This window comes from Triturus cristatus, chromosome 5_1 (assembly GCF_964204655.1).
Source record: "Triturus cristatus chromosome 5_1, aTriCri1.1, whole genome shotgun sequence".
Taxonomy (NCBI): Eukaryota; Metazoa; Chordata; class Amphibia; order Caudata; family Salamandridae; genus Triturus; species Triturus cristatus.
Genome location: NC_140587.1, coordinates 958,614,045 through 958,639,806, shown reverse-complemented (window position 1 = coordinate 958,639,806; position 25,762 = coordinate 958,614,045). Strand labels below are relative to the sequence as shown.

The following is a 25,762-nucleotide window of genomic DNA, read 5'->3' as shown; positions in this document are numbered from 1 at the left end:
CTTGTGGCTCAGACCTATGACTCGGGTTCAGGGCCTTTAACAAGTGGTATAGCCCTCGGCAGCTGGCTATGAAGCTAAATTAGTGTCTTAAACATGGCAACAAAGCACATCTTGTACACATCTACGTGCAAAGTTCAGAGTAACATTTTGCGCTATTTAATGCAAACTAAGCACTTGTGTTGATAAAATAAGTAACTGTTTGTTCTGTAATCATTTTCTTGTTGTAAACATGAAAAAAACACCTAAACAGTTAGGAAGGTACACCTTGTATAGACAGGATAGCCTACTTTTGGGAACACTGGAATTATGTGGTAGTAGAAGGTCGAATTATGTGTCAGGGTTCCCTAAATTATACCACAATGAAATACAAATTATGCAGCACATACTGTGCTGAAGGTTTATTTATTTATTTTTACTTGAGTTTTATATAGCGCTGGCTAGACCCGGAGGTATCAGAGCGCTTTACATGAGGAGAGTTACATAGGTTACAAGTTATACATTGTTACAGAAGGTACGTCAATTACAAGTTACATCCGTTGGTTCAAGGCGTGTAGAGGGAAAGTGGGTAATGTAAAAGGGCGACGGGGAGGGAGATTAAGCGGAGAATTGGCACAAGGAAAAACAAAGCAGACAGGGGGAGAGAGATTCAGGGGAGAGAGGAAAGGAATGGAGGAGACAAGCAAAGAATGAAGGCGGGAAGAGGTGGGGGGGTAGGAGACACAGCGAGGAGACGAAGAAGTAACTGTGTCTGATGTCTGGCTGGGTGGGAGACGGCTCCCCGCAGTAAAGGGATCATTCCCAGCCTTCCATTTTGTGTGATTCCCTTGTCACGGTGGACTCTCTCAGCGTGGTCGCTGAGACTCCATGGCATAGATGGCGGATCCCTCCCCAACAAGGGTTAAATAATCCACCACATTCTCTGACTTTGTCGATCTATTTTTAAGTTAAAGCACAGGTACGCTAGTTTATGAACACTGCCCTTTCTATCACCAAGAGTAAAACAGTTTGTGTAAAACGGGCTTCTCCAAAAAGTAGCTTGTGAGCTACTGATAGCTTTCCAGCTACCTGTATGTAGCTCTCCTGTGTGTAGCTAAGCCCACTAAATTAAACGCTTTAGCTTAGTTAAATAATATACGTACACCATAATTGAAAAGAGTGTCTTAGAGAGAAAATGTGTATTTACAGACCTCAAATGCAGATGTTTGGAAAAAAATGGTTGAATTGCCAAAATATATTTAAAGCTGACATTTGAGTGATAAATCATGCTGCATTGGTGATGCTTATTACTAATATTATTACTTTGGTGCCAGGGCCTCGCAGCTGCGGCTGTTCTACATGATCAATGTAGAGGCACTTTCAAGTTGATATAGCTTTTTCACATTACTGCTGGCAATCCTCAGTGGTGATCATGGCTAATAAGCTAGCATGCGAGGCCACTAAGGTAATCTTGTCAGATGTGGTCACTATTAAAACACTAATATTAGTAGTTTAGGGTGATTTTCATTGTCTATAAGTAGCTCTTTCTACCGAAAAGGTTGGAGACTCCTGGTCTAAAAAACAAACAAGACGGCACACATAAGAAATCTCATCGACGGGGAGACCGTCTTCTAAAAATGTTCTTCAGTTTTAGGTTTAGACGGTGTTCACAGTATAGTTAGTGCCTCTACCTATAGGAACAGTCTTGAACAGTAGCATAGCACATTTCACATTTCTAATAATGCATCTCCCTTTATAATTCAAGATATTGCACCTTAAGAGATACAACATGTTTAGAACTATTCGAAACACTGAGGGGTATATTCACAAGGAAGTGGCGGAGAGAGGCGTTACCCGTCATGGCTTAACGCCAGTAGCGGCTCCTGGAGGGAGTGCTGCCGGGCGGTGACGCAGGGTGGGGGAGGGGCAGGGTGGGGGGTAGTAAACTCCAGATTATGGCCGAACGGAGGTAAGTATACACATAAATAAATATAACGGATTTTGCAATGAAATTTGTTTTATTTATTTATTTGTATACTTACCTCCGTTAGCCATAATCCGGTGTTTACTACCCCCCACCCTGCCCCTCCCCTGCCCTGCGTCACTGCCCGGCAGCCCTCCCTCCAGGAGCCGCTACTGTTTAACGCCTCTTTCCGCCACTTCGGAAAACAAAGGTTGCACCATATTCACAAGGACATGGTGCAGCCTTGCTTTTCCCCCTGCGATGGTGCTAAGTTTCACAACTTAGCACCAACACAGGCACCAGGGTGTCTGCAAGCATGGAGGTTTGTTTATGTGCAGGAAGGTGTTCCTTTCTGCACATAAACAAACCTAAAATGCCAGTTTGTAACTTTCATGTGTGCTGCTTCATGCAGCACACATGTAAGTTACAAAACAGCATTCTCAAAAAAAGGGTTGTTTATGTACAGGAAGGGACACCTTCCTGTACATAACCAAACCATGGCATTTTGCATTTTCCATGTCTGCTGCACAAGGCTGCACACATGGAAAATGCAAAAACGAGGAGAAATAAAGCATTTCTCCTCGTATCACCAGCTTAAGACCTGTGTATTCCTGGTCTTAAGTATGGCGTTCGCTCCTATTTACGCTGCCCTTGTGAATAGGGGACAGCGTAAATATCAATGGGTGTTGCGGGGGAACACCCACCACAACACCCACTGCACGCCCCTTTTACGCTAAACACAGCGTGAAAGGGGGCCTATTCACAAGGCAGCGTTAAGCGGCTTACCGCTGCCTTATGAATAAGGCGAGGCCCCTATCGCCACCACAACATCAATGAAAGTGACGTTGTGGTGGCGATAGGGGTTTGTGAATATGCCTGATTGCCTTCTTGAAATAGCTGGTGCTTTGATAACAGTTTCTGTGTTGCAAGCATGTTTCTGTGGTGTTAAAAATGCGTACACATTCAAACAAATATTCCAATGACAAAAAAATTAATAACTATTTCCACTCAGCGTAAGTTACGTTTGAGTACTTAACGTTTTTATTTCCTTCTGTAGACAAAGGTCCTTCCACCTCAAAGTTCATCAACGGTTAATGTTTTTAGACTATTTGAGCAAAATAGGCAACTTTTTAAATGCATGAGAACAGCAATCAAAAGCTGAAAGAAACACAGTTGACTTCTTTCAACAGGCATGACCAATTATGTGTGCAATGATTTTAATATCATTTGATTAATTTGAGCAGGACACAAGAGATTTTTTTTGTTGAAATCTGCAAATTTAGGTATTTGGTTGTGGATTACATGTAAAGGGAATGCAAATTGATATTTAGGTGAAAAATAATAACAGTGCTAGCAAGATTTTCCAGTGGCTCTGACTATAGTACATCTAAATAGACACAGGTTGTAATATCACCTTTAAAAAAGTATTGCCCATTTTCGGCAATAGAGCTCTACATGCAGGCACTTAATTAGGGCAACCAGGTATACCCATAGCTGGACAAATTGGACCATTATGACATGGGGCCAGTTAATATCAAAGTTATTATGAATTCAAGGATATTATTATGCTACTTCACAATTTTGTGAAAGTCAGCGCAATTGTTTGCACCCTGTGGATCCCTGCGGATGTGAATGAGTTAGTGCATCATTCTTTAAATGACTGGTCAGTACTAACATAACAAGCATTGGCAAAGCCAATAAGTCTCGCTAATGAGAGTACTATTGACATTGCCAATTCCTTTTAGCCATGTGCTAAAGCAGCGAAGGCTGTTGTGCAGCATGGCTAAATGTTTTTTAAAACAATATCAAAGCTGGACGAACCCGAAGGTGTTGGTACAATCACTGTAAAACAGTGATTGGGAACCCACTAGGTAAGTTAAAAGGCCCCTCACACACCAACCTGATTGGTGTCATGCTTCATCATAGGGGCCCCAACCGGGTGGCCGAATGCCCCCCGGTTGTGCTACGATGCCTGGCTACAGCGGAGCTGGTGTGGTGCAAAGGTGTGATGTAGTGAAGGTTTAAAAATATCTCTGAGAATCCTTGCCGAGGTAAATTTATTCTTGGCGGCTCAGGATATATTAAAATTAAACTATGTGGTGCAACTACGAAAGAGGTTAGTTTCTAATAGTTGTATGTGTGGTAGGTCTACATGTTTCAGCCCACTTCAGGGTGTTAGGGGCTTTCGTCAGGACCAGTGAGTGCAGTGAGTGGCAAAGTGAAAGGTGCCACGTGATTGGTGAAAAAATAAAAAGGTTTAATTACCTACACACTCGCTAAGGTGTGTGGAATCGGTGTCTGCACACTGGCGGACACCGCAGCGAAAAATAACCTGTGGGAGAAAGAACACAGCACAGAGACATGTATAACAGTGACATATTGTGTTGGGTATCGCAGCAACTATAAAATGCAATCTTCCGTGCTGTGAGGAAACCAACACTTGCAGACGGTCGTGCCTGTGGCCACACACATACTGTGCTTGTGTGGCATGCTGCTATAGTCTCACGCTAATCACTGATAGGTGATAAGAGGACGCGATGCGCCCTGTGAACTCTATCGGTAAGGAGGTGATAAGCAAGACAGGCAACAAGACAGGCAGTTAGGAGTGTGAACTATATTCGTAGGGTGCCTGGTGAGGACAGTTGGCACCTCGGAAGGTGGTGCCGTGTGGCCACTGAGTGGTCGGGCTATGTCATAGTAAGTACCCAGTGAGCGCTGGTAGGGTTAGCTTGCCGGGTGGCAGTGCGCGTTACTTGCAAAGTGCTGGGTACAAGAAGGGGGAAGTACCTAAATAATTTTCTAGATTCTTCCCTTCTGTCTCCCTCTTTTCTCCTATTCAGTCAAACTAACAGACTCACATGTCCACCGCTCAAATTAACAATTTATATTTCCCTAGCCTAATCCACCACTACTCCTTTTTGGGTTCCGGAGTAGCATGCTACGTGCCAAAAAGTGATTCACCTCCGCGTCAGGGGTAGTAGGCGCTATATAAATACAATTACAGGATGAAAATTAAAGACGTTTACTTCTCAGTAGTAATTTCAATCCAGCTCTCTTCAAAATGCAATATAATTGATCAAGTCAAGTCTTTTTCTAAAACATAAGCAATTGAATAACAAAATGTGAGATCTTTGTGAATCACTGCTGCAATGCAACCCCAATGTTCTATCTGGAGGAGGACTGTCAAAGCAAATTTTTACTTAGCCAGAAGGAAGTAATGTATTTCATTTTTTGCATTGTTTAGCACAATATTGATTACTCTTTCATTGTAGTGGTAAGTATATAATTCCCTTCTTACATTCATATTCCTAATGCTTACCCTGCAATGTTGTGGTTAGTTAGATGTAGTGTATATAATAATATTGTTATGCTATAATCCATATTTATAAAGCACAAACATATCACACCTTAAGGTTTCAAGGCGTTGGGGGGCGTCAGGGAGATTAAATGAGTTACTGCCCAGAGTCACATGATGCAGAGCTGCCGCCTGCGATCAACCTGTGATCCCCATGCTCTGGGGTGAGCTGCTCTGGTCGCTGCGACACACCTCTCCCTTATGCCATCTAATAAATGCAATATCATGGGGTATATCAAACAAGATTGCGTCCAGGTAGTTCCTTAAACGTAAATGATTGGGGATGCTCTCAGGAGGGAACTGAGTGAGTTCCATAGCAGAACAGTTTGAAAGACTGAAGGATCTACCTCAGTCAATATCTCAATAATATACTTATTAATTAGGGGCTTTCGGACAGCCCTCTTCATACATAGACCTGTTGTTCTGCCATTCACATTTTTCGTCCACCCACTACAACGGGTCAGCCCACATCAGCCATTGGCTAACTTCACTGTGAGTGACAAGTGTTTAAGGCAGACAAAAGGGGCTCTTGATTGATTCTCCTCTGTTTAGTTCCTGAGCCATTCCTACAAATACCATACATGGACAGACATTTTAGAACACCCACATAGCTGAACTATGACTGCTATGCCCATAGATTATTCCGTTGTCGTTTTTATGCTCTGTGGAGTGTTGATTTAGGCCCAATAAACTTTAAGACAGCAAATATACTGGTTTGCACCACTGAAGTGCAGCACATCGGACCACCTCTGGCATTCATCATGTCCTCTGCATCAATTTACTAGCTGGCAGGTTACAGCTGTTCTCTGTCTCATCCACAAGTTTTAATTAAAGAATGGCCCTTGCTGACAGTGTGGTCACCTTAAGAATTCCTACTTTTTATTACCTTAATAAATCTGTTTACAGTATCTTCTTTCCATTAGTGTGCTGGAGTGGAATACATTCAGATGGCATTTTGCAGAACTTGTAGTCTCCCCCCTGACGCTCCTCCCCCTTGCTACCACTTGGAAAATAGCTATTTAAGTTTGCAGAATGAAATAATTTCCATTTCCTTTCCACCTCGTCGGTTTATGGGTTCACTCTACTTTCGAACTTAAAATGAAGCGAAAAAGCAGCCCTTTGTGCTCACTACTTATATTTTAGTTATTTTGTGTTTTTAGGCAACTAAACTGTAAATCATTGTGCCCTGCGCACAACAAACTTTTGACCACTCGAAGGGCACACGACACAGACCGAAAGGAAGGCACCAGAAAGGAATGTTTATTCAAATTAGAGGAAAATGCATGATTTAACAGTGTTAATCTGACAGAGCTTACTTGTTGTCATTTTATGGGATTCTTTTTGAGTGCATTACCACAATTTTCACGAATTTCTGGGCTTGATTTGCGGAATGATGACTCATAACCAACATACGCTGTCATTTAGGAGGAAATGAGAAGCTTTTTTATATTTTTCTGAACTGGTAATGATACTGACAAAGCAAGGTTCCAGCCGTTGAGTATGCCATTTTGCTCTCTTCCATTTCTCCCCGACATAGGAAAGACCAGTAGGGGTTCAAATGAGGATCTCAGCCGTGGCATAGCGAAACTTGAGGGGCGCCCCTGCAAAGTATATAGAGAGCTCCCCCACGCTCCGGACTCAGTCAGGAGTTCTCAGGCCAGAGGACCGCCACCCGTGCAGAGTGCCGGAGGGGGCTCCTGGAGCTCAGGGGCTGCGGCGGGTTATTGATACGCCAATGGATCTCAGGTTTGTGTAAGGCCACTAGAGCTGTGCTTTTCAGAGAGAAATGGGCGACCAGTGTCGGAATATGCACGAAGAGCAGTATATGTTGCCTTAAGGCAATCTGACATGCTGCCCATGGTTTGTTCTATTGCCAAAGGGTTTCCAATGGAGAATATCAGTCTTATTTATTATTTATTTATTTAGCGATTTGTATAGCGCCTGGTGACCCAAGGGCATCCCCGCGCTGTAAGAAGGTTGTTATCCATTGAGGGAAGGGAAGGGAGGAGGGACATTTATTTCGGGAATAGGTGCGTTTTCAGTTTTTTGCGAAAAACCAGGTAACTGGATTCCAGTCTGAGGGTGCGTGGGAGGGAGTTCCATCCCGTGGCCGCTTGAACCGAGAATCGTCGTCCTCCTGTGCGTGTCCTTTTGAATTTGGGGATGTTGGCTAAGTGCTCATTCTCCGAACGGAGGGATCTGGATGCTTTGTAGGGGGTGACCAAGCTGCTGAGGATCGCAGGGCCAGATCCGTTGATCAGTTTGTGTGTCGTGCACATGGCTTTGAATTCCACCCTTTGGCGCACAGGGAGCCAGTGCAGGGCCTTGAGGGCTGGTTTTGCTGACACTCTCGAGGGAAGGTTCATGAGCAGACGTGCCGCAGCGTTCTGTGTCCGCTGCAGTCTCGCCAAGGTGGCCTCTGGGGCTCCCAGGTAGACCATATTGCTATAATCCAGACGGGACAATACTAGTCCCTGGATAAGGAGTTTCCTGGAAGCAGGTGGTAGTAAGGGGAGAATCTTACGGGTAGTGCGCATGAGCCCAAAACAGGTGCCCGCAGTTTTGGCCGCTTGCGTCTTCATGGTGAGCTCAGGTTCGAGCCATACTCCAAGGGTCTTGATTTCACGCTTCGGGGAGGGGATTTCTCCGAACACGTCAGGCCAGACTGTTGGGGGAATGGTCGCCCATTGTTTTCCCAGGAGCATCACTTCAGTCTTAGACCCATTTAATTTTAATGATGAATCACTCATCCAGCTGTGGATTTGTGTGAGACAGTTAGCCAGGTTCTCTGGGTGGTCGACTAGTTGGGATAAGGAGACGACCAGTTGAGTGTCATCAGCGTAGCTTACCATTTTTATGCCAAATGGTGTCACCACGTCTTCAAGAGGGGCCATATATGCATTAAAAAGCGTCGGGCTCAGGGAAGATCCCTGAGGGACCCCGCTTGTGAGGGGGAGGGTGGATGAGTGGTAATTGCCGTCCCATACCTGGAACGTGCGTCCGGTGAGGAAGGATTCTATCCAGCTGAGTGCCGTCCCGGTGATCCCTGCTGCCGCGAGTCGATGGAGAAGGACACGATGGTTGACTGTGTCGAAGGCTGCTAAAAACTTTGTATAACAGACACTGGGGTAGCCCCAGATACCCCCGATTAGTGTTGTCAAGATGGGCATGCAATGATGGCTCCTACAAAACACATGAATGAGACATAAAGGTGTATGAACCAAGTATACAAAAAGACTGATCACAAAGTGGTCCCAAAGTGTGCAACAATGCTTTGTTACTAATCTTTAATTTTGCGATGCGACCTGTGTGCTAACATGTTGCATCCAAAATGTGCAGTCCCTTGGGGTGGGGGGGCGGTACACAGGGGGAAGGAGGCCACAAAATAACCTGCCCAATTATTATTAATTAGGCCGGCGACACCCTGAGGTTGGCAACAATTACAGGAATGGTGGCCTGCAAGGAACGGCACACCATCATTACTGTGTTTTCCTTCCAAGATGAGAAACATTTCATTTTAATAAGCAGTATATTCCTTAAAGGAACTGACGCAGTCTACAAAAATCCCTTTTGGGAACACATCGGGGGAGAAGTTGTGGCTCCTGGACTAAGACCTGCACTCCCTGAGGCCACCAGACACGATTTCCAAAGGGGACAGCTCCCCCTTTGGGAACCTGTTGCCACCTCATTTGACTACAGTTGTAGTTACAAACCAGCTCTGCATACCATTTTGAATCACGAATAGGATGAGAAACCCTTTTATGCCCCTTCCTAACCCTGATTCAGAATGCAACAGTGAACCGATTTTGTAAGTAGGAAATGTTTGTGTCTCGCAAAACGTGTTTAGTATATAGCAAAAAGACATGTTGCAGTCTCAAACCCTGTGATTTAGCAAATCGCAGGGCCTGCAACCATAATTTGACTTTATGCATTTGGGCCTTTTTGCCTCAAAGATCTAAAACCGGGAAAAACTTTTGACAAGTGAGGAGGAGTAATAAGAACAGACAGGTTTTTCATCATTAGTGGCTCGGGCAAGGCATTTAAGACTTTTAGCCAGGAAAAACTAAAAACACCAAATACCACAATCTTGGATATGATGGAATTAATTTTTTTCACTCTGTTTAGGCCATCCAGGCTCTGGATGAGCCTGAGGGTGCAGTGAGTTTGAACAGTATTTCATTTGCATATTAAAACATGACTGTAAAACATAATTCTGGGACCACACATTTTAGTACAGGTTTCAAATGAACAGATAAAAAATTGAAATGGTGGAGCTCTGTATGTCTTTGGATTGCCTGAAACTGAAATCTTTCTTATAGGTATAATGATCTAAGAGAAGCTGGCCAGAAAAGATCTGGCCTTCTTTAAGGACCATTACTGCCTGCTGACTCTTGACGAAGCAATGGGAGGGTGGCATGTTCTGTTCTGGTGGCAGAAGCTGATAGGTCGAACGCTACCAAGGGCCTTATGCTAGATCAGCAAATATCTCCCGTGAGGTTAATGAGGAGTTGAACCTGTGCTGGATCTGTACCACTCGCAGGCAATAAACCATCCCAAACGGAATTGGGGGAGATTGTGTTCAACAATAATAAAGATTTCGGCACCTGCAATATGAATATATCCCAGGCACCGCTGCTGCTGCGTCAAACTGGTTGTACCGTCAACAAAAAAGAACACTTTATTAATTAAAGGCAGGCACTCCAAATCGGCGTCGTGTAAAATGAAGGGGGTGGCTAATTGGTCTACCGACCAAGGGACCCACGTGTCAATCCTTTCTTAATTTCCACTTGACCTAAGTGTATGACCAGGAACAAACTACTTTGTTTCCTTTTGCCTCAGTTGCTTTTACCACCAAAACTGGTAATGGAAATAAACCAGACACCTCATACACACACCATCACCATACACAAAAAAAATTGCTTTGTTTTCAAAATAGGAACAAACTACTTTGTTTCCTTGTGCCTCGGTTGCTGTTACTGCCAAAACTGGTAATGCAAACAAACCAGACTCCTCATAAACACACCATCATATACAAAAAAAAAATATGTTTTGTTTTCAAATAAAATCATTCCCAATGGCACCTGGAGAAACAGCACCATAAAGCAATTCAAAAACATTCTTCGGGGTGAATTATCGCGTTGCTAATCACGCAGGTTGCCTGAGCATTAGCAAATCAAATGCTGGTTTAAATGCCGGTCAGAGGGCTCTCCGGGTGCTTTGCATGCGCTCGCACCTGGCTGCAAAAGACGCCGCTCCTTTGCTGTGACTTCTCACCCTGGGGCGGTTTCCAGGTAAGGCTGAAGCCAGCCGCAGTCAGCTGACGCGGAAGCACTTCCTGGCAACCGGCGATAGGATCACGCTTCTCATTTGAAGCACGCAGGCAGCACGCCCAGCTACACTTTCCAGGACGCAGACGGGCTGGCACAATGGACCGATTACCTGGCGCGTCCGCCTCGCTGCGTCACGCGCTGCACGTTGCCAGGAGCCAATTAGGAACATGAAGACATCTCCTACGTAGAGGTGACTGAGGACGACAAGCGGGAAAAACATAATTGTTTTCCTTTTTTTCCGACAGGATTGAACAGGAATGGCTGTACGTATGATGCCCTTATCAAGGGCAGCATATAAAACACCAGCAACTTAGCATGCAACCTTTCTGGTTTGTAGTGGTCTATAGTTTGCAAAATAAAAACGTCTGTTCAAACAATGTAGGGTTCGACTTGTGAATAACTAATGTATTTTAACATCTGGACAAACAATTTAGGGCATGACTTGTTTGAATGCCCTGATGTATTTAACAATGAAAGCTCTTCATCTAAATTGAAAGCATCCCAGAGATCCCTCCTTTGTTTTGAGGACTAGTTTATTTATAATTAATGTGGGTCATGAAATCCGATGTGCCTAGCAGCTGCTGCCTGGGCTATTTACCCTGCAAAGAAGAATCACAAAAAGAGCGAACCTCGTGTCAGGAATTAATATATTTAGGGAATGCATTGATGGTATTGTTTCAGTCGATATGTTGAACATATTTTCTTACATTCGTAATAGCTTGTCCTTTTCTCGTTTGATACTGGTAGAGTTTTACCAACTCATATGCCAGAAAACAGATTAAATTTGAGCAGGCAATTTAGAGGATCACTTTACTGTGTGAACACTCTTCCATCTAATTTCGGATTATCCGTTTAGTATTGCTTGGCTCCCATGCTTGCAATGTTTTAATAAGGGTTTTCTGACTTTTAAGTGCAGGCCTAATGGACTTTTCATAGAACTGCAGCAGGCAAAGTAATAATATTAGGGTCATATATGGGAAATAGGGTCACATTTAGTGGAAAACTATCGCAAAACGTGGGAGGGGCAATCCAAATGAGAACTACCAGAGCGCCACACAGCAAAAGTACAGCTCTCGGGATCCATCTGTACCGAGAACCCTGAGGAAACTTCCCTGGGTTCTTGTGAACCATAAAATAACCTTCAAGACCTTCACCCCACTACTTACGTTGCCACCGCACGACTCCAAAATATTCCAGCAACAAAGTTAATAACCCTTATGCTGTACTCTAAGCCAAAATCTACTGTGACATCTGCACCAATGAAGTGTGACATCTGCACCAATGAAAGTCTTCAAACACATGTAACACTGCAAGCAAACTTGCTGTACTCCTAAATCTCCACAGCATTGCTCAATGACACAAAGTGTATTACAATGCACATCTGATGCGTCCAAATAACTTTAAAAATGAGACTCACTGAGCCTGTACGGTGCACTGACATGGCAACTGGTCAGATTGGAGCATAGCAAAACTGTAAGCAACTTCAGGACTTAAAAAAAATAATAATAATTTGGCACCTCCTCTAGGTGTTGTACCACCATATTCTGAGTAAGTAAAGCATGAACGACTCAAAGAGCCTTCTCAGGTGCTGCACCAAAGATCTGGAACTCTCTTCCACCTGAAGTCCGACAAATTTCTTCCACTGCTTCCTTCAAAAAGGAAGTAAAAAAAATCCTAATGATTACGTTCTTGCCTTGAACGGCCCAGGCCCTATTGCTTATTGACTACCTACTGATTGACTACCAGATTATTGTGCACCTTTGATTCGCAGCACTCGCCTGCTTTGCTCACTTATGTATTGAATGTTCTTCTGCATGTACCGTATCCATCCTATCATACATTGGACATCAAGTTTGCTTACGGGTCCGCTGCCTAGGTTCTGCTGCTTGGGGGATCCACATACTGCCCGTTCAGAGCATTCATTGTTATCAATGCTGGTGACAATTACAAAGATTGTCCTTGTGAGAATCACCACACAGGTTGGTCATGTAGGCCCATGTTTTTGTTCTCCAGGAAACACAAGTGAAAGTGGTCAAAAAAGTGGCTGCTCACATATGCATCAAGACTTCTTTATGTAATATAGACCCTTGCATGGGTTATGGAAATTTACACTATACTGTTGTGGTTAAAAGTCTGAATTGTCCAGTTAATTTCAGAACTGGATATTTAGGTCTCGTGGGGTCTACAGGTTTTACCCGGAGGAGCGTCGCCCCACTGCTTTCTCGCAGTGCGAGAAGCAAAAACATAAAATGGTATTATAAATACAATTTTATGTTTCTGCTTCTCACACTGCGAGAAAGCAGAAGGGTTTGGTTGGGGGCGAGCGGGTCAGCTCAAGGACAGGGGAGGAGTGGCTTGCCCAATGCTGCGGGCTCTGGCTGTTTGGTCGGCCCTCTGGGGCTGACCAAACCACTCATGCGCACTCTCCCTTTTCTCCATGTAGGCTGCATGCAGCCTACATGGAGAAAATGGCCTCCCCATAGACATCTGTGTGGTCGGCACCACAACCAATCGCAACACTGCCATTGCAGCATTGTGATTGGCTGAGGGGAGCTGGCTGCTTCCTGTTTCTGCAAAGGCTTGAAAGCAGGAGCCGTTGCTGGAGCTGAGAAAACATGGGACCCGGAAAAGGTACATTTCATAAATTATTATTATTTAAACCCCCTTTCCGCGCGATCCCCATTCCCTCGCGACCACTCAATCACCCGTCCCTTGCCCATGAGCCATGCCGGCAGTGACTGCCTGCGCATACATATTGCAATGTGCCAAAAACTCGTACGCCACAGCTGAATACAACAGAAACCGCCTGCAATTGGTCACCCAAAATCTCCACATTGCCCAGGCAGGTAGAAGTTATACATTACTTAGTACTTAGGTCGTGTACTTGTAATACACAATATCAGCTTCTTTTTACCGATTTCATATGTTTCTATAACACCCAGCACATTTGCCTGGCTATTTTTTTATCTAGAAAATTGATATTTGCTCCATAGGTTGTTGGGGCTGCATACACAAATTATTAATAATGATTGGCAGGACAATAATTGATTCACCACACACCGGGCTTTCATCTGGACAGTATTTTACCAGCATGGCTGGTGTTTTTATGTCACGGAAGCTGAAAATATTGGAAGAAAAACAGCAAAGTCACTGTTTTTACATTTTGCAGTATAATGTTAAAAGGGGGAAGGCAAGAAGAACTCACTTTAACTGTTTTAGTGCAGTGCACCCGGTCTGTAAATAAATATTAAATCAAATAGGGGATGAATTGCCACATCACAAGAGACTGCAAATATTTTTTTCACAAAACCTTTTGGCTACTCCTAATCCCAAAACATCAAGAAATGTCTGGCATCTTTGAGAAAGATGGCAAACCTCACACCCAGTTCTCGCCCAGCTTTCAAGCACCATATTTACAGTTAGAACGGGAGAAATGTCGGTTAGCTGTACAGTTGTGAAGCTGGATAAACATGAAAGCGAGGCGCTTTAATACTCGGTGATGCTAACGACTGCTGCCAACATGTCAAAGGATATCAAAGCTTTTACGCAGAGATCAAAGTCACAGGGAACAACCGCAAATGAATTAAAGTCCCACGTGCTGGCGTGCAAAAGCATCGGATCAGGGCAGGCTGTAGGGCTGGCTTTAGTGCCTAATCTGGCTGTTATTATTTGAAAGTGCACATCTGGATTATAAAGGCAGTTGGTGTGTGCACTGCCCAGCGGTGGCGTTTGTGCTGAAGGAGCCACGTCCTCTGATTTTCTGTGTTAATGTTTGGCTCAGTGTGCCATGGCATTCATTTGGCCCCCATGGTAACAGGTTAGAAGCCGGTGGGTCTGCTTGGTCTTTCATCCTATGAAGGTTGATTAAAAAAAGGGGTAACAGCAAACACCTGTTAACTCAGAGCCAAGAAATCCAGAGGCACATGTGCACTTTAAAAGTGCACTTGTTTTATACCATGTTATGTTATATCCCCAAATGACTACATAGCTCCCACAATCGATGGAGCTAACAAAAGGCGCAAGAAGCCCCAAGCGACTGAGCTTCTTTACTTCATTCACATGAATTGCTTCTGTTATGGTGACCGTGGGCTTTAATTATTCACTATAATTGTGCCTGCCTCAGTTTCACTTGTGCTCTCCAAAACTGTCTTTTGTGAACACAAAGGTGAGATTCTGATCCATCGAAAGAGGACACGTTCATATTTACGCCTGCCGATAGAATTTATGGCCATGGGAAATTTGTAAATATGATGGATTTTCTGGATTGGTAGAGTTAGTGGTGGAACCTTGGGGCACAATCGCCTACATTCCCAATGCTTTTTCACCCTCAATTTGTGAATCTAACTTTAAGTTTACAAAATACTGACTAAGGCTGAAAATGTGTTGTAAAAGAGTTACAAACTCCCCTTCCTTTTGGAAGGTGAAGGTTTTCTCAATATGAAACGTATTCATCGGGAGGCCAAAATAAAATTAAGGTGCAGCACCTTAACCATAACCTCAAATTGGCATATTTGCATCGATGGAAAATATTCTTATTTAGGGTTAGGTATACATATACACACCATATACCTTTTTGGGTCTGGCTTGACCGCACATGTGTCTACTGGACCAATTGATAGCAATTCTTTAAAATATACACAGACCAGATTTTTGCTCCACCAAAAGTATTTCTCTCTGATCTCATAGTATTTGCTGTTTGATGTATCATTCCACCTCCTAAGAACTGCTTGCATTGCACTGCACGACAGACTCTTTTACATCTCAAACATATACAGTATAATCAATGGAGAATGGATATTTGCATAATCTCTATAATGTGGTCGTAGCGCCTTAGTAGGCGCTATCAAGGTTTTTAAGCTGCAGGCAGAGTGATATATGTGCTCTGACTGTTTCTACGGGCTTCTGCTTTGAAATCTCTAAAAAAAAAAAACCCGGCAAATCAATAGGTCTGATTTAAATGTGCTCATACAGGGAAACTGCATTTGTGTTTGCCTGTTTCTTGACGCATTACAGCATTAGAGCCAGATTTATAACCTTTGTTTGCACGCTGATATATGTGTGTAGATATGTTTACACATATGTGATTCACATGATTTCTGACTAAAACATTTATAAAAAGCCTGTCGTAGAGAAAAAAAGGGTTGGGTCTCTATATAATCCTTGTATGAGGTAAAGAATTTAATGTGTGATTTTGCTAGTAAGTAGTCAAGGATACTGCAGTAAAAGAAAACACTTTATTTAAAAGTTGTATTCATTTTTAGGATTGTGAAAGTTATTTCCCACTAAAATAAATTTGCGAACTTCGCAATTTCTGCCACTGGCAAATATTGAAATATTTCTCTGGTTTTCTGTGGAAAGTAAGAAAAGTGTTACCGCACAGTGAGAGAGTTCCCACTCTAATCAAACCCAGCCAAGCTAGTGTGTGCAGAACCATTCTTTGAATGGTAAACTTATCCAGAACTTTTCTAAGCACAATGATATTGATATTGAGCAGGAAAAGAACTCTAGCTGCATTCTGCACAGTACGTCTATTGCAGAACCGTTATGTTTACGTTAAATAGGGATATACTTGACAAAAATAATGGCAAACATCACACTTGTACAAGCGAATATTGTAAAAACGTTGAAAAATTGCGAAAACGCAAAATTTGCCAAAGACCTTTGACTTTGCAACTCCCCTCAACCATACTCATATGTATTTGCACAACCGCAAGACTCTCCTAGAGTCCACTGATCATACATGAAGATGGACTGACCTTTAGCTACAGGTGTGGGGATGGGGCTGATGGCAGCCATTGGCCTGGCTCCACTGCAAAGCGGCACTAGGCAGCTGTCTGGGCCACATCAGGTAAAGCCATAGCTGCAGACGACCTGCCGAAGTAGCTCAGACACTCTAATGTGATTACTACACCGCCATCAGAAGACCTTTCATCATACCGGCGACAAAGCTGGCTTTGCCCCATCAGCAAAATGACTGACAGTTGCCCATCTGCTTTCTGCATTAGTCGTCAGAATCCCACGCTTGAGACCAAGGGAGGGCTTGAAAACCACTTCAGATACTGCTGGCCTTAAGGGTACTGCGGACTCCAGGGGGGAGGGGGCCATAGCCCCAGCCAGGAATTGCAGATGTTGCTTAAATGCAATACCAGAGCGCGCACTGCCTTGCTATCCTTAGAGGAGTTTGGGAAGCAGCAGGGTGCGCGAGCCCAGCAGGACACGTCAGAGGGTACACAGCGGTACAGTGGGCTTGGGGTTTATGAACGCAACGCAGCTGGTGGTGTGAGGGGTTTAAGGTGGATATATGAAGCCTGTAGGTCATTTCTCTCTATGAAACAGGACACCCAGCCGTGTTTTCCCAAGAGCTCTCGCCCACCAGGCCAGAACTCTGAGCCCCGTTGGGTTTGCGTCTCTGTTCCCAGGGCCAAAACACCTGGCCGTGGTAGACGAGGCACGAGGCCGTCGCTTCTACTCACAAGCATCAAAGTGCAAAATGGACGCGTGAAGATGACGTCGAGGAGTGCATAAAAACAGCCCACCAAAAGTGGTCCAACTAAATGGTAAAATAGCTAAGTTGGTTAATGCACCGGTGGTAGAAACAGTTGTGCAACTTTCAGGTATCGACACCGAATGCAAGTCAGGCCATCTCCCAGGAGCGTCCTTGAGGTGTCAGTAAAATGAACTCCATTACAGCAGGTTATAGTGATAGTCACTTTTGTTAGGGAGCACATTAATGAGAGTTCTCCCTTGCAACAGAGACCTGGCCTGAGGCACAGCACACTCCATCTTTCCTCACGACTTGCTTCTCCTCATTCCCTCGTTGCCAAACAGTGCATCGAGTGTGAGTAGCGGGCATTAAGTGCTATACAAGCAGCAAGATTACATAACTGATCTATATAATATACGGTTCTTAAGTGTGAGGGTTATTTGCACTGCGGCACAGATCACTTAGCTCGCTACCTAAACCCCTGTCATTTGTGGCACTGAAGTATACAAAAAAGTGATGGATGGCTTGCTTGGATTAATCTCAGCCTCTGTCCATTGTTACTTTACACACCATGCCACCTCAGTATGGACCCAGCCGTAGGCAAATCAGTCTTGACCCTGCTCCAGTCCAGCCTGAACTGCCAGGCCATGCCCCCTGTGAACCAGAACCCAAGCAACCCAGGACGGACTTCACCCTTATTAGGTCTCGTCAGCCAGGTACAGCTTGGTTCCAGTGCCACAGGGTGCATGGGACTCACATGTGGGCATACCCGTCCCACTTAGGGTGACACGCTGAAGTATAGAAAAAAGTGATGGGTGGAATGCTTGAATTAATCTCAGCCACTGGAAATTATTTGTGGCTGCATCCCAGTCCATCGTTATTTTCCCTCAATGAGGGAAAAACAGTCTTGGGTTGTTTGCAGTGGCGGCTGTTGCAAATCAAACCCGGTATGGTGGCGGGGGCAGGAGGGGGAGAGGAGAGTTTGGGAAATATGTTTTTTGTCATCACTTACCTGCCGCTACACTCCGCTCAGGTCTGCTCTGCTCCTGCCTTGTTTCCCCTGTTCCTCATGTCCCGGAAGTGAATGGCTCCCCAACCAATCCAGACACTGCTTTCTAGCATGAGAGCAGCGCCAGGATTGGTCTGAGCGGCTTCGTTTGCCGCTCAGGCGGTGCCCTATGGGGTTTCTCCAACTTGGCTATATAATACAGCCGGGTTGGATAAACGTAAGTTCACATGTGCTTTGGGCGGCCTAGGACGGCAGCAAAACACGCATGCGCACTGATAGGTGCACAGTACTCCTCCCTGCCATGGCCCAGCCCCGCCCCTCCTGTCGAAGTAACTCCAACAGAGATAAATAAAACGATAATAATGTTTTATTTATCATCTGCTGGCTGTGGGGCAATGGTCCTCCACCATTATGGAGGAGCCGCCCCTGGTTGTTTGTGTTCCAGTTCAAAGAGGACCGGGCTTGACAGTTTAGGCTGGACTGTTCCTTTTGGAGCAGGGTCGAGACTGACATACGGCTGGGTCTAACCTGAGGTGGCATTTTGGGCAAAAGAACGATGGGTTGGAATCCTACCCCCAGGATTGTCAGTGGTTAGACTTATTGCAAACATCCTCCCATCACCTTTCATGTGCTTCTTGTCACTTGTGGAGCACTCCTCACCCAGAAAGATTTAAAAGCGCACAGAAGCAGTCCAATATAGTACATACGGCAAGAATGGAGTATAGGAACATGGGAGCACAGAAAGAGACAGACAGGGCAGCAATCAGTTACCAGCCACAACAATAAATAGCTTAATGATAAGACTACAGCTGTGAGGCAGAGACTAAATGTTAAATACAGATTCACTGAAGGACAAAGCTCTGGGCCAACAAGGTGGAGCCAACTTCGTCTGCAAACGGAAATTGGAAAGAACCAAACAAGTCCCAGATACCTGTTAAAGGAGTGGCAACTCTGTCAGAAGGGAACCCCCTCAAGTGAGTTACATTTATGTAGGAAATGACATAGCCAGTGCTTCACAAAGGAAATGATACTGCCCCTATTTTAAAGGAAATGATGTCACTACCGCTTTCATGAGGCTCATAGCGCAGCAACTAATGGTGCACGGCTCTGGGGTCCAGGGGCCCGAGGCGTCCACTGAGCCCCATTACAGTTGTGTTTTATACCCAACTTATGGTCAAGGGGCCCATCTCCTTTGCTTGCACCACTGCCCTGGGCACCTTTTCTATGCCACTTCTGGGGATAATATCTTACCTTTGCTTTACAGAGGAAATTACATTGTCAGTGCTTTGCTGTGAAAAAGATGTTACTACTGCTTTAAGGAGAAAATTACCTTCCCACTTCTTTACAGAGGATTATATATTACCACCGTTCTCTAACTCAGGCCCTGTGCAAATCTTGGAGATGTTTAGACAAGCACAACGTATTTAGACCAGTTCTTAAAGTACACTCTATCATTTGAACAGACTAAGCAATCACTGGAGATGTGGGCATCGACACACACTGTTTACCAGCCACCGACACGTATACTGCGGGCATCATTACACCTACAGTTCCAGGTGTCAGTTTATACAACTGAGCACTGGACACCTATTAACCAAAGCATATCACACGAGGAAGAAGACACCTGTGGATCCAGATGACAGGAAACCTATAGATTCCGACCCCTGGCAGCCTGTAGACCCAACCCCAAAAAGTCAACAGATTCTGCTGTATGGCCTCATAGAAACCAGCTCAAGGATACCCATAGGTCCAGACCTGGGCTACCTATAGACTCCTATGTCAGAACACCTATTGATGTCCCAACACCAAGAGATGAGGCTTCAGCCCTGATGGTACCATAAGCATGGGGGAAGAGACAAACCTAGGCGTCAGAAAAAACACAGAGCAGATATCAGGGCAAGGCAGAAACAGGCATATGGTCACATTTAATAAATTCAGACATCAGGATGCCTATATGCCAAGATTTCAGGAAACCTATAGACTGAAACACAAGAACACCAATACATCCAGTCATCAAGGCATCCTATAGATCCAAGCGCTGAGTCACAAAAAATCCTTACAGTGCAGGACACTAGATACAGACGTCAGCCCACGCTGTAACAGGAAACAGAACATCAACATATCAACGCCAGAAGACACGTACATGTATTCAGCCACCAGGGCGTGTGTATCCAGGCATTGGAAGTGCCTTTGATACAAATTTTAGGACACCTAGAGGCCCAGGTGTTGGGATACCAGTTTGGTCGCCAGACACATAATGACCGATCCAAAAGCCATAGCGCCTATAGATTCACACACTGAGACATATAGATGTAGCGCGCCCAGCCATCTATTCCACGCTCGTTTGGGGAAAAAATAAAACTGCTGTAGAAAGAAGCCAGCGACCCATTACCACCACCACTTGAAGTCAGTGAACTCAGTGTGAATGACATGGGACACAACTCACCTTGAAATCCGTGCCAGTCACATGGACAGCAAGCGCCATGCAGTCACCTAACGCTATCTTGTGGCGCTATGAAATGTGGCATTTTGTTGACAGACCTCGTACCACATTAGTCCCATCTCATAATTGTTTTAAACTTTTACGTTAATGCTTGAGTCTCCCGGTGTTTTGAAAGTTGTAAAAAAAGTATCACATTTCAAATTTATATTAAAAAACAGTGATATGATGGAAAGTAGGCTGAAAATAATGGGTGCGAATACACAAAAGATTCGCGACTTTGTGACTGCTTGTACCGCAACTTCACTGCAAGGTCTTTGGAGCAGATTTGAAGGTCCCGGGCAGGACTAACAGCAGATACATTTGCAATTTCGTTCAAGTACAAAGGAATAAAAACACCAGATGCATTGTTTCAAATAAGCCAAATAAAACCTGACGGAGGAAGTAATGAACTTTTGTGGGTCGGCACTCACCACGCTGAAGAAGTTATCCATTGTTGCCCGCACCACTCCTGCAGTCCCGGAAGCCTCCCCGTCCGGTGGTGGAAGCGGGGTCCCCTCCGCATGCGATCAGCACAGTCTCTGACCCGGGAGGCGACCGGGGCTGCCTCGCAGGACCAGCGCACTCATCCCCGGTCCCGCTTGTCTTCACCAGCCCCGTCCATCCACAAGCGGAGCCTCCTGCCTCGTCTCCCTCAGGCAGGCAGCGCGCACACCTCCCAGAAAATCTTCAGATCCAGAACGCGTCCTCTGGGCGCATCCTGCTGCCGACCGAGAGTGCTGGCACTGGGTCTGCCACAGTAAAGTGCCAGGCGGCGCAGGCGTCTGGCGCAGAGGAAACGACGGCGCCGTTGGGAGCTTGCACTGTGTGCGCGAGACTCTTCGGTGCACCCAGGACTCCGCGCGACCGCTGCCCCGGCAGCTCAGCCCCGCTTCAGTTATCCCGAGTGTCCCCACAGCGTCTCACGCGCCGGGCACTAGGCCCCGCCCCCTGGAGGTGAGCCTCCTCCTCTTCTCCCCGCCTCTGCCCGGCTGGCCCTCAGAGGAGGATGGTAGGAGGCGCTCCCACCTCCCACCGGCCCCCTGGAGCCTCAGTCCTCCTCTGTGCGCGAGGGCCTTAAAATACGCGCTATTCACAGCTGGGTGTCGGCGCAAATTGGCGCAGAAGCTTAAGGAGAAGCGTGCCCATAGTGTGCTGCCTACCTCTAAACACGCGTGCCTACAACTGTCCCGTACCTCAACACCTGACAGTGCAAATAAGGCACGGGGCAGCAACGATTGTGCTCGGTTCGAAGCGGTGATGCTCTGCTGCGAGACCTCAAGTTGGACATTCGGCTATGAGCAAAGCTTACCTCAGTGTTGTTCGCAATTTGCGTCAGGAAGCTCCGCTCTTTTCAACTTTCTAACGCGGCATACCAGACCGGGTCCTTTAGCAGCACCATCCACCTCAGAAGAACTCCACCACAGTCTACACTTTTTTGAAAAGCTGTGCAAAAGTTGGTTCCCGAGGGTAAAGTAAACCTATGTGAAGGTTTTTCTCACTGCTGTGGTAGTTCACACATGAACGCACCTCTGTTTTTTTGTGGAGCGGGAAGGTTGCCACCCTCTTTTTTTTTTTAGTGAATTCCACCCCCTAATAATATGCCTTCATAGACCTTAATCGGGTCACACAATTTACTATCACGGTGGTAGCAGTGGGTAAGAATGTTGCACATCCCAAGTGTAGTATAGATGGGCTGGAACAATAGGTTGCAAGGTGGGCAAGTTTGTATAGCTTTAATTTATCGCGCTCTAACAATATATCAAAAACACCCTGCTACTTCTATGTCATGTTAATAGTTGCTTTCAAGAGTAGTCGCTTTAGTCCATCAGAAATAACATGAAGTCAGAGCACCCAAGGGTCAGTTATCCAAATAGTTCATTGTTCAGTCAAGTGCGCTAAGAACAGGATCCAGTCACATAGACCTTTCATACTAATCGATCGGCCTATCCCAGCCTTGACGACTACTGTAATTGGATTACTGACCTATTTCTTCCGGCCTATCCTTGTTTGGGTTATGAAAAGTTAAAATTACCCTCGTTTGTTCATACTGTTAGCTACTGAGTAATTATGCGGATCTGTCTCTTGGACACTGGTCTATTAAGACTAGCCAACCTTCAGGCTGTGATTACATAAAGGCTACCTCCCATTGGCACTACTTACTATTCAACTGCTCTTCCATGCGATCCCTTCTGAAATTCCATATAAACCTTTGCAAAGTGCATAAGAAGAAACACATGTTGACTTTTCTGCTGTTATCAAATACATCTCAGTACATGGCTGTTACACTGTTTCAAGAAGTAGTGATGCATTGCACCATAAGGTAACATTGACATTTATGAATGCTCCTACTAAATTCATTTATACATCGTTCATATAACTTTTTCTTTGTCTGCTCAAACGGGGAAAAGGACCCAAACGGGGCCAACCATAGGAGCGCACCCAAAATATCAGCAGGACTGTCTAACAGATAAAGCAGGAGGCCATCTGCATAAAATGAAATTATGTGTTTATGGCCGACCACGACTCTGCTGCTGTCCCTGTCCTCCAGAAGAAACAGCTGCGCTAATGGCTCGATGGCCAACGCAAGTAGGAGGGGGGATAGTGGGCAATCCTGTCTCGTTCCCCTATATATATCATACGGACGAGAGATCATAGTGCCTGGCTTGACTTCTACGTCGGGTTGGAATCCAGTATTGCAACCCAGTTGACCCAACCCTATTCAAAACATACCTGCAATAAGGGAATCCCACAAACCTTGTCGAAGCCTTTTCAAGGTCCATCGACATGAGCTTTGCTCCTGGTAATGACTGTGCCACTGGATTATATAGGACATGATAGAGTCACCTAAGGTTAAGGGAGGTACTGCACATCGGGATAAAGCCATTTTGATCCTTATGGACAAGTGCCAGCATGTGCGGTAGCAGTCAAGAGGCCAGAACCATACTGAGGATCTTGAAGTCCATGTTGAGTCTGGACAGGGGCCAGAACGATGACGTACATACGCCCATAACCTTGGTCTTGGGTATGGGCACCACAACCGCCCTTCTCATGGACTCAGGCTGGGCTCCCAATCTCAGCGACTCTGCATGGAGTGCCTCTAGCCTCACGGGCAGTTGTCCCATAAATGTGGAGTAACACTTTGCAGTGAGTCCATCTGGGCCCGGGGTTTTACCTATATCGATTTCTTTGATGGCAAGTCTAATCTCCTGTACAGTCACCAGGCTCCCCAGGTCATGCCTGTCCTCCGGGGTAAAGTCTGCTGTGGCAACCGGTCCATGAAGGCTGTCTGTAGTTCCATCAGGAATGGCTCCGGGTGCCGGTAAAGTGCCTCATAGTATTCCCAAAATACATTGTTAATAGTCACCAGGAAATAGAGTTTTATGTCGTCAGCTGATCGGAGCTTAGTGATGGGTGCTTCCGAGTCTCAGGCTTGATAAGCCAAGACAGAAGCCTCCCTGATCGGCCCTCCACCTCATGAGCCCAGGCTGTGTAGTGTTTGTAGTCATCAATCAATCAATATGGGGCTTGTATGGTGCAGCCACTCACCCTTGATGTCATGACACCATGGACGCTCTTGTGTCATATCGCTCTTTCTTCTCAAGAAGCCTATGGGGTGCTGTAGGATCCTCCCCCACTGCATTAGCCAGCCTATGGAGTGTGTCATTCAGAGCTCTTAGATCCCCATTCAGTTCCCTCCTGACTCCCACTGATTGGCCCAAACAGTGTCCACAGGCCACCACCTTAAACGCCTCCCACTCCATCTGACCAGTGGTCGCCGAGCACAGTTTAAGATCAAAATACCCTGTGACGGCATCTTGTAGAGAGTCCCTACAAACAGGCCTTCTCAAGGGCCACCGGGTTAAGTCGCCCCACTGGAATCACTGAGCGATCATCAGTTGGTCGGAACCCCAGAAGCAATGGACTGTGGTCGGAGAGGGTGCGGCCAAGGTATTCAGAGTGTGTCGCATATTGACTCAGCCTACCCAAACAGACAAATTGGTCAAGTGGGTCCCATGCTGGGGTCACCAGATGTCAGCCAGCTCGCATTGTTGCAACCACTTGCTGAGGCTCACAGCAAGTCTATGAGCCAGCACCCCAGGTAGTGGGGAGGTGCAACAATCTAACAAGACACAATTCAAGTTTCCTCCCAAAAGCAGATTGTTAGCTGCTAGGTGCCCCAGGTGTGCAAGCAGGGACTGGAAAAAGGTTACCTGGTTTTGGTTCGGTACATATATACTCCCCAGAGTGATTTCTCTACCCAGTAATTGTCCTTGACCAAGATGTACCTCTCTTCATTCTCATTGGACTAGTGTTCCAGCTCAAAAGGAGTCCCTGCCGTAATCCACACCAGGGCCTCCTTGGCATATGCGGAGTGGGAGATGACGTATAACGGACCTCACGATCGGTACCGCAGGCATTCCATCTCTACTCCTGTAAGCTGGGTCTCCTGCAGCATGGCACTGTGTACACCCCTGCATCTAAGATACCTGTGGATATTATGACATTTAGTCGCTGACCCCATCCCCCCAATGTTCCCTGTCATAACATGAATTCCTGACGTTGAGTAGCCTTCTAACCAATCGATAGTTGTGTCCCATGCATTCGACCCAAAACCAACCCTGCATCTACCCCTCCCACCACTACACATATTGCAATCCCGAAGACAAACAACAAACACGCCAACTTCGAACTCCCCAACCCAAGAGCAACTGAGCAACAACTGGCCATCGAAACACATAATATAAACCATTGTCATAGGCATGACTCCTCCAGTCTCCTAGCAGGGGCCAAGTGTTGAGGGGCAGGCAAATGTAGACCGTCTCTTCTATTCCCGCTCTGGCAAAACGTGCTGTACTGGTCCAGATCGTGCCTTGATTCAGCAATCCGGGCACCTCCATCTAGGTGTATTAGGACCAGCAACAAAGGTGCTCTGTGATGGGTAAGCGGCAGGACCACCAGGACGCAGACGTCAGAGAAAGATGCCCCCATCGCCCAACAAACAAACATTTCAGAGCTGCACCACCTTAAATCACTCCTCCACTGTCTGTTGGGTCGAACCCTTAGATTCCGATTCTACTGACTGGAGCTCTGAAGGAGATCCTGTCTCCGAATCCAACACACTGTGATGTCCGCCATTACCTGGAGTGCAGCCACCCGGTCTTT

The 25,762-nt window shown here is 45.7% G+C and overlaps 1 protein-coding gene across 2 annotated transcripts in view; it reads right to left on the bottom strand.

Annotated features, from left to right (window-relative positions):
* Positions 1-21,521, bottom strand: part of MYO10 (myosin X) — a 481,006-nt gene extending 459,485 nt beyond the window's left edge. Inside the window, exon 1 of one of the 2 annotated variants that reach the window (XM_085606080.1) lies at positions 21,031-21,521. Coding sequence is in view for 1 of the 2 variants with exons in the window: in XM_085606081.1 (XP_085462207.1) it covers positions 21,031-21,051 (21 nt within the window). In the remaining variant the exon portion in view is untranslated. The remainder of the gene's footprint in view (positions 1-21,030) is intronic. The other variant, XM_085606081.1, reaches the window with a different exon arrangement.
* Positions 21,522-25,762: the final 4,241 nt, after the last annotated feature.